This window comes from Crocodylus porosus, unplaced genomic scaffold, assembly GCF_001723895.1.
Source record: "Crocodylus porosus isolate Cpor-Errol unplaced genomic scaffold, CroPor_comp1, whole genome shotgun sequence".
NCBI lineage: Eukaryota > Metazoa > Chordata > Crocodylia > Crocodylidae > Crocodylus > Crocodylus porosus.
The window spans coordinates 44,426,689-44,436,672 of record NW_017728949.1 but is presented as its reverse complement, the minus strand read 5'-3'; the positions used below and the strand labels follow the sequence as shown (position 1 = coordinate 44,436,672).

The 9,984-nt window shown below is 44.7% G+C and overlaps 1 protein-coding gene across 4 annotated transcripts in view; it reads left to right on the top strand.

The window, feature by feature from the left end:
- Positions 1–9,984, top strand: part of PPIG (peptidylprolyl isomerase G) — a 50,981-nt gene that overhangs the window by 9,237 nt on the left and 31,760 nt on the right. For all 4 annotated transcript variants that reach the window (XM_019554175.1, XM_019554177.1, XM_019554174.1 and 1 more), the window contains 2 exons: positions 3,517–3,596; positions 3,710–3,784. In XM_019554175.1, coding sequence (XP_019409720.1) covers positions 3,536–3,596; positions 3,710–3,784 — 136 coding nt within the window. In that variant the 5' untranslated portion in view covers positions 3,517–3,535. The remainder of the gene's footprint in view (positions 1–3,516; positions 3,597–3,709; positions 3,785–9,984) is intronic.

Genomic DNA, 9,984 nt, shown 5'->3' with positions numbered 1-9,984 from the left:
CCAGTTGGTGACCCAATTGACTGTGTGGGTGTCGACACCACAGTCCCCCAGTTTCTTAATGAGAACAGGGTGAGAGACAGTGTTGAATGCCTTCTGAAAGTCCAGGAAGACTATGTCCACTGCTACCCCTGCATCTAATGATTTGGTCATCTGATCATAGAAGGCCACCAGGTTGGTCTGACAGGACCTGCCACTAATGAACCCGTGTTGGTTGCCCCTAAGCATGACCTCCCCTGTTGGCCCCTTGTGGTTTGGTTTATGTTTGGTTTGTGTTATTATAAGAAAATAGGAAATACCCAAATTAAAGTTAAAAGCAATAAAGTTGATTGTAAAAATATCAGTTGCGTTCTGCAGTCAGTAAAACTACCTTTACTGACTTCTTATCTTCTGAGTTTGTGTGAGGTGTGTATTAGGCAAGAAATTGTCCAATGGGATTTGGAAGACAGCATTGTAATAGCTGAATTGACTGCCTTGTATGCCACTATAAATATGCATTGTTTTGACCTCTAAGAGGTCAGCCAGTCAGTGCAGATTGAATTGCAAGATAAACATTTCATAAATAAAGATCTTAAAACTTTTTTTTTGTTCAGTCATAAGAGGATACCTGTTTTATTCCTTTAGTTGTTCTGACAGTAATTTTTGTGTAATTTTAAGAGGCAAATGATTTTTCCTTTTTCCCCATGCATGGCCATCTGCTGATCTAGATGTTGTTCCTGCATTAGAGCTTGCCAGTCCACCATAATGGAGGCAGCTCAAGCTTTGTTATTTTAAATACAGACTCTGTGCTTGACTGCTGCAGTATTGCAGACTTACTCTAGTTTGTTCTGTCTCTATCCAGGAAAGCAACTTTAGGGTCATCACTTTTCACAACAGAGGAAAAGTATGTGCATCTCCTTCTGAACTGCTGAATGTATTGGGATAAATTGCTATTTTGGTGAGGAGGTGTGGACACTGTGCTGGCAACATTCCCTAGCAGTGCTCTACCAACCTGCATCCTCTTGCATGTTACAAACCTGAGCAGCGTGGCCACTCCCAGGTATCTTTCTGTAGTTGCTGGGGGCCCTTGGTCTTTGGTGTGCTTGAAAACAACCCCTGGGGATAACCCCAGATCAGCCTTTCCATGTATTTATGGGTTTGGGGTGTTGGAGTTGTTGAACAAGATATTTTTCAGGAATGTCCTGATCAGGGCATGTTGCTGCTTTGGTGATGACATACCCTAACTGAATTACTTGCTATTGAAATCTGAGAACTCTTTGTGCTGAATCTTCATTCTGGATAGCTCCTTCTTCTTACTGTGACCTGGTCCAGTCCTCACCCTTTTTGCATGCGTTTAAGAAGTTACCCTAGAATTAATGACCAAATTATAAGAGAGGACTTAACTTTTTCCCTCTAGGTCACTATGATAACATTATTTGGAATGCCTGAGGTATTGGGCCAGCCTAGAATAGTCTTAAACTTAACTGACTTGGAATCATTGAAGGCTGAAAGGGATTTAGACTAATAGTAAATGTCTTAAAAAGAGCAAAGTTCTCTGATGTATAAAAAGTGTTCAAGTTGGAAACCAGTCAACCAGAAATTATTAGAATTATGATGTTGAAAAATTTTAATGACTTTAAGGTAAAGAAGTGAGATTAAGTTCCCACAAAAAAACCTCTTAATTTTTAACCTATACTCCTGTTTACTGCCCACCTAATAGGAGTAAGAGTCCAGAGTACTTAACATAACAATTATACACTTTTTCAATTGTCTGTAAATAGTAGTGTAATATTATCCATGCACTTGCTGCAGAAGTGCTGTTGATTTAATGGATGCTATGTAGAAGTCTAGGAAAGATGTAGAGATGGGAGAGTCCTAGGGGGTCCAGGAGGGATGAGTAATTGGAGAGGACGGGTTGAGAAGGGAAAAAGATGACATTTTTAGATGAAGCTGAGAGAGACAAGAATCTTGAACATTTTAGATGCACAAAAAAGTTGACTAGCTTTAAAAAGTCCTGTGTATGATAAATCTACTTAATTGAGAAGAAAAACTATCCACACAACTCAATTATCACTGTTTTGTACCAAGTTTGCATATACTGCACAGGTTTTAACAGTTTACTAGGTCTCTGGTTCCTGTTTTGTAGTACATGCAGATGTCTCATGCTGGTTAAGAAGGATCCTTCAAATTGTGGTTTTGCATGAATTTAATATTACCTTACATAGACTCATACAATTGACTTTATTCTTACTCCATAATCCTGCAAAAAGTATTCAGATTTTGTCAGTAAGAATTTGCTTTTTCATTCTGAGAAATTGATTGTCTTTAGTACTGAATACTAAAAAATGCCAAGATTCTCAGTGATATCTTTTACTAAACTAACTGTATAGTTGAAAGCTTGTCCATCAGCTCTTTCAACTATTTATGTGATACTTTTTATTGAACCAGCTGTAATCTCTTCCTGGACCATCATGGATCCACCAGAACTCCAACCCTACTACTCAGTAAATAGTACAAAGGCAGTCTTGATCAGTTGCTGGAATACATACACTTCTGGCCCCAAAGTGAACTCTTTTTCCATTCCCGACTTTATTCTGCTTTGGGTATAAAGATCCAAGAGATCTGGGAGCAATTGTCAAAGTTCTTTACAGGGCTTACCTTTTTGTTCTATGTAGAGGAGAACAGAACAACTCAGGCCACTGTCTCTGGTGTTTTTCCCCTAAATCCTCTAATTTTTTTAGCATAATTTTTTTTTAAACCGCTAAAGAAGTTGAGTGTCATTCTCATCAACTGATATGGTATTCTTCATACTTTGCAATCTCCCTTAATATTTCTTCTGTTGAAATTCAGTCTTGAATCTGAAGTTGAAACTCAATGTGAAAGAAGTCCATGTTGCTAACTCCATACCTTCACAGTCTGAAAGTCTGATTCTATAAAAACCGTGATCATTTTTTAATTCTGATTTTTAAGACATATAGATGGTACTTTTTATTTGCTTTCTGTTTTTTGAGTCTTTAGAGTTCATGTGCCTATGTTGTCTTTTTTTTTTCTTACAATTATGATAGAATGTTTAAAATGAAAGCTGAGAGTTCACGTCTGGGATTGTAAATTCTTTGAAACAAGGGCTTCCTGTTCATTCCCTGTACAGTAGCTACCGCACTGGGGTTGATAGGGGCTTCTGTATGCTATCACAGTAGAACTAATCAACTTCACTACAGTTTCTGGAGCTTTGAAAAAAAATCACATATTGTAAAACTTGTGATAAAATACAACAGATGGGAATATTTGAAGTTAAGCTTCATGTGCACAGAAAACTTTCACAAGTTATTTTCCTTTTGTTCCAAGGAACACAAATCTAACTTGCATAATATTTAAAACAGCTTAAAGGCAGGAATATAATTTCTTCTCTATGTTCAGTTTTGCACGCTTGTATTTCCAAATAACCATTTTTTCCCTTTTAGAAAAAAACTTGCAGACTGAGATAAGTAAATATAGTTATATCAAACAGGAAAAACTCAGTTTTACATTTTATATTTGCAGTATTTAAAATTTTGAAGCCATGGGAGTAAAGGTTCAGCGACCTCGTTGCTTTTTTGACATAGCCATCAACAATGTACCTGGTAAGAAAATTTAAACTAAATTTCTAGATTAAATGGTGACATTGATATTTATGCTTGATAAGTAATATATATATACAAGTAAACCGTATTAATGTGTGGGGTTCTTTTTTCAGCTGGAAGAGTGGTCTTTGAGTTGTTTTCCGATGTGTGCCCAAAGACATGTGAGAATTTTCGCTGCCTTTGCACAGGTTGGTAGAAAGTTGTTTTTTTTAACTTTTAACAAAATTCACTGTTTATATTATGAATTGTTATTTTACAGAAACCTGTGTGTATAGTCAGTGATTTCCTCTTTGCTTTTCAGAAAGTGAAGGCCCACTTTACTGGTGTCTGTAAAAATTGAACACTGTTGCCTTATAGACATTTCATGCTGGAATTAGAAGTAACTACAGATGTGACTTATTACTGAAAGGAGCAAATACTAATTGAATTTGAATATTGATCTATATAATTTTTTGCTCTTGCCATAAATATTTCTGATTAAACCATAATGGATACTAGCCAATACTGAAACTGGTTGCATCAAATGAAGGCTCAGGAATTTAGAGATGACTGGACTTACATATGACTCTCTTAATACTCAACGACCACTGGTATTTGTGCTTGAATTTCTTTCTGAGATTGGTCATTTCCTAACTTTTTTCATGGTTTCATAGTCGATAGGGTCAGAAGGGACCTGAGCAGATCATCAAGTCCGACCCTGTGCCATGGCAGGAAAAAGTACTGGGGTCAAACGATGCCAGCAAGGTGTTCATCTAGCCTCCTCTTAAAGACCCCCAGGGTAGGAGCCAGCACCCCTTCGCTTGGAAGTTGGTTCCGGATCCTAGCCGCCCTGACCGTGAAGTAGCGCCTCCTGATGTCTAGTCTGGATCTACCCTCTGCCAGCTTGTGACCATTATTTCTAGTTGCTCCTGGTAGTGCTCGGGGGAACAGGGACTCCTCCAATGCCTGCTGGTCCCCTCTGACTAGTTTGTAACAGGCCACTAGATCCCCCCTCAGACTTCTCTTGTGGAGGCTGAACAGGTTCAGGTCCCGTAGCCTGTCCTCGTAGGGCCTGCTGCCCTCTGATCATGCGAGTGGCCCTCCTCTGGACCCTCTCCATGTTGTCCACATCCCTCTTGAAGTGCAGCACCTAGACCTGGACGCAGTACTCCAACTGTGCCAGTGTCCCATAGAGGGGGAAGAGCACTAATGAAGATGTTGAACAGTTGGGGCCCAAGGACTCATCCACCACCACTCTCTGGGTGTGGCCCTCCAGCCAGTTAGGGACCCATTTGACTGTGTGGGCGTCGACACCACAGTCCCCCAGTTTTTTAATGAGAACGGAGTGAGAGACAGTGTCGAAGGCCTTCCTAAAGTCCAGAAAGACTACGTTCACTGCTACCCCTGTATCTAAGGATTTGGTGATCTGGTCATAGAAGGCCACCAGGTTGGTCTGACAGGACCTGCCTCTACTGAACCCGTGTTGGTTGTGTCTAAGCATAATTCCCCTGCTGGCCCCTCGTGGACATGTGCCAGGATAATTCTCTCTAAAAGGTTACCCAGGATCAAGGTAAGACTAACTGCCTTATAATTTCCAGGGTCCTCCTTCCTCCCTTTTCTGAAGATGGGAACTACGTTGGCCCTCTTCCAGTCCTGTGGCGCCTCACTAGAGCACCATGAGTGCTCATAAAGCCATGCCAGCGGTCCCGCAATGACCTCAGCTAATTCCCTCAGTACTCTGGGGTGGAGATCATCCGGACCAGCTGATTTAAATACATCCAGTCCCTCCAGAAGTTCCCTGACTTGATCCTCACTGACTCGGGCTTGGGTGTGCCTACCCAGAGGGCTGATCTGGTCCCTACTCAGGAAAATGGAGGAGAAGTTAACTAGGTTAGCTTTGTCATCTGGTGTGATGACCAGATTTCCTAGTGTGTCTTGAAGGGGCCCCATGTTACCCGGAACCTTCTTTTTGCCCCCTGTGTATTTAAAAAGGTCTTGTTGTCCTTGATCTGGGTAACTAGTCCGAGTTCCATCTCTGCCTTGGCCTTCCTGACTGCCCCCCTGCATCCCTGAGCAACCGTAGTATAGTCCTCCCTGGTGATGGCCTCTCCCTTCCATTGGGCGTACGCCTCCGTTTTAGCTAGGAGATGTTCCCAGGTGGTTTTTGTGAGCCATGGGGGCTTTTGTGCCCTCCTGTCTCCTTTGATCTGTGTTGGGATTACCTCCCTTTGGGCTTGGAGGATCGTCTCCTTAAGGAGAGACCACTCTTCTTGGACATCCGACTCCCGACCCCTCCGGGAGCTCAGTGCCTTCCCGACTATTCCCCTTAGCTCATTGAAGTACGCCCTCCTGAAGTCTAGGGCTGCTGCCTTGCTGCAGGCCTTTGCCCCCTTGTGCTGGATAGTGAATTCCAGCAGGCAACGATCGCTGTCACTGAGGTGGTCGAGCACCCGCAGCTCCCTCACCAGGTTGTCGCCTGTGGCCAGCACCAGGTCCAACAGGGTGTCGCCCCTGGTGGGGCTGTGCACCTCCTGGGTTAGATGGAGGTCCTGCATTTCGGCTAGGAACCTATGTGAGTCGTCAGACCTGGCTGACTGCTCTTCCCAGCAGATGTCTGGAAAGTTCAGGTCACCCATGATGACCACCTCTTGACCTAACCACCTCAGTGAGCTGACTTAAGAATTCCTGGTCTAGCTCTTCCCCTTGGTTGGGTGGTCTGTAGTAGACCCCCACTGTTAAGTCTCTTTCCCCTCGACTGCCTTGTGTTCTAACCCAAAGCACTTCAGTGTGCCCCTCCTCTGACCCTGTGCTATTTGATGAGGATGTGTATTTCTCCTTGATATAGAGTGCCACACCCCCATCTTTCCTCCCTGTCCTGTCCCTCCTGTACAGTCTATAGCCCTTGATATTCACCACCCAGTCATGCATTGGGTCCTACCACGTTTCTGTGAGCCCCCCTATGTCTGGGTTGGTGTCAACTAGCAGGAGGGTAAGTTCCTCCTGCTTGTTTCCCATACGACGAGCGTTTGTGTAGAGGCATTTGAGGCCTCCTGAAGATGTGTGCACTGGTCCCCTAATCTCAGTATTGCCCTGGCCCCTGTTGCTTACCTGGGTATTTGTTCTGCTTGTTGGTCTAGGCTGGGCTGTACTTGGGGGTGCTGTTTGGTTTAGTGGTCCAAGGCTTCCTCTGCCCTCATCTTTCACTTCTCCCAACGAGCCTAGTTTAAAACCCGCTGGTGGAGATCTGCCAACCTAGAAGAGAACACATGCTTATGTTTGGGGGAAAGGTGAAGCCCATCCCATTCGAGCATGTCTCTCGTTGTGATGTAGGGGTCGTTGTCAAGGAGGCCAAATCCTGCCTCAAGGCACCATTCCGGAAACTGCCTGTTGGTCTCTGTGATGCAGGTCTCATGTTGTCTTCCATGTCTGCTTGCTGGTAGGACAGAAGAGAATACCACCTGTGCACCTGTCTCCCTCAGCACGCCCCCCAGAGTGTGGTAGTCCACCATCAGGTAATCAGGGCTTCTTCTGGCCGCATCATTAGTACCCACATGGATTAGGACCATGGGGTAGTAATCGGTGGGCTGGATCATGGCCTGGATCATCCCCATCACGTCCTGAATCTTTGCTCCAGGTAGCCAGTAGACTTTGTATGTCGAGGGGTCCTGGTGACAGATGGGTCCCTTTGTATCTCTCAGGATGGAGTCACCTATTATGATTGCTCGATGTTTCCTCCTCTGAGACTGCTTAGCTCCTTCAGCCTGTTTGGAGTGTGGAGAGTGTGGAGTTGCCTCCTCTCCTTCCTTCTCCTGCAGTGTTGCCAGGGCCTCGTACCTGTTCTCCAGCCTGACTGGAAGAACTGGTACTGCTTTGCTGCAAGCAGTCCTGGTTGTGGAGGTGACTGTCTGCCACTCTGCAGTGTTTCTTCCTTGGGTGCATGGCCCTTCAGGGAAAGGAAATAACCATCAGTTTCATCCTCCAGCTCCCTGATTCCACTCAGCTTGCTAACCTTCTCCTGGAGCTCCCTCACCTGCGCCTCCAGGGCGTTAACGTGGGTGCTGGCAGGACAGGTGTGGGGGCTCCCAGTCCCTGGCCCCCCCACCTTGCTGGGCATTCCCCGCAGGTGGGGGGGCAGGGGGATGCCAGGTCCCCCATGGGCTCTGTCTGGGTGGAGGCCTCAGACAAGCCCCGGGTAGGCGGTGCCCCCTGGGCAGGGGCCCTAGCAGCACTCCGTGTTGACGCCATCGTATGAGTTGCTGTTTATGTTTTTGTGCGGTGCCTTCGCCCTTCTTTTCCTTGTATCTGGTGTGTGGAAATCTCTATTCTCAAGTGAAATTCAGATTCCTTTTTAGTCAAATTGCCAGTCTTTTAAAAGCCCTGTTCTGGAAATATTTTCAGAATGGCATTCTTTTCTTGCTGGACAGTTACTTTCACTGGAGAATACTTGTCTAAGGCTAAAAATCAAAATCACAATCACATGTTTAAAACAGTGGCTACAAACCTGACTCAGATTTCTTCTCCACCTACTTCCAATTTGTTTTTAAAATAATTTAAGCCAAGCTCTGCTCCTGAAACTTTCATTCACAACAAAGATTGAGCTATAGAGAAACTTGCGTTGTTTTTTTTTTCGTCTGGGTCCACTTGCGTTGTTTTTTTTTTTTGTCTGGGTCCAACATTTTCCATTTCCTATCCATTCACGTTTTATTACAAGTCAGTCTTGGCTACAGTGTTTTGATTTACTACTTAGTGTGCATTTGGCTACTACTTGCAAGTCCAGGAATGATTTTAGCTATATATGTACAAAAGAAGTTGGAGATCAAAATTTGTGTTTCATCTTATTACTGTAACATCTTTGGGAATCTTCTAGATAAAGAAAGTGGTCAAAGTCTTGAGAGAGGGAGATTCTCACATCTCCATGAGTGTACATTTATCCCTTCCAGCGGTTAGTTCTGAAAAAGATCTGCAAAAGTCCCTGAAACTGAGGCAAAGTCTATACTTCAGAGTTTTCACTGACAGAGCTATGTCTGTTAGGCCCCCTGTACACATTACAGGTATGAGTACAGGGACTCTCAACCCCAACAGCTGTGGACTCTGGGTCCTGGCAGCATGTTTCCTGGTAAACGCCCAGGACAGGAGGATGCATGAATCACAGCAGTGATCCCTCCCGCCCCAGGGGTTTCACACATCTCTGGGGCAGGGGGTGGGGTGGATCATGATCCTCATTTGTGAGGTGCCCCGTGACTGGAAGCCTCTCAACTGGGGTGTGTGGGGCTCCTGGCTGTGGGAGCTTTCTTTGTGCTGGTGCAGAGAGAGCCTGGGATCAGCAATAAGGTGTAGCAAGATCTAATGTGTGGTCCCAGAATCATGCCTCCTGTGTGTGTGGCATGGCAAGAGGCGCAATTGTGTGAATTGTGCATTAGATTCCATCATGTCTTTACCTATATGTGCAGAGGGGACCTTCGGAGTCTCAAGAAACCTTACATTTGTAACTCACATAGCTAGTTGGGCAAAATGCATAATGTAGATGCCTGTGTGCAGAAGAACGCTTACGGTTGTTTAGGTTATTAATTTGGGGTGGAGGGGAGTATTAGCTATGCTGCTTATTAGCATGTGTTGCATATCCACTAGGGAGATCTGCTGGCTTAACTGTATTGGCGGAGGCTTATTTAGTGTAGAGCAACCCTGATGCAGTCTTTGCAGTGTTTTCCCAAATTAATTACATTTTTTTTTAGTTTATTACTAACTCTAATTCCATATAGTGCTTTTGCATTTAGTGTTTGGCTAGTTACCTGATCTCCAGATTTTGTACCAACCGTGATCCACAATGTGATTATTCTTTAGGGCTTGTCAATGCAGGGCTTCTGTCCAATGCCCAGCAAGTGCAGGAGCTGTAGATGAGTGGCAGGGAGTGCCAGTGATACAGATGGCCAGGTAGAGGCTATGCCCCTTGCTGTGATGTGCAGCACTGGCTGGAGCTGTGCCTTGCCAGGCACCTGCGCCCTGAGTGCCCTGCCTGCTGCTTCTGTGCCATGGGGGAGAGTGTGGGGATCCCTGCACCCCCCCAACTTCCATCACATCCCACACACCCTGCCCCCAAAACCCCCCAACATACCCTGTGCGCCTTGTACACGCACACATACCCACACCCCACCATACACACACGTGTGTGTGCATGTGCACATACCCACCCACACCTCACCATAGACACACACCCACACCCCACCATACAATCCCCAGAATATATAAGACTAGAATTTATTTTTGAGTTACTATGCAATCACCTCTGTATACACTATACAAATACAAGTCATGACAAAATTTTTGCAATAAAATTTAATATATGGTATAGGAGGTGTTTGACTTTTAGTGTATGATTTGTTTTTTTTTCCCTGGTTCTAAGATGGGAAAC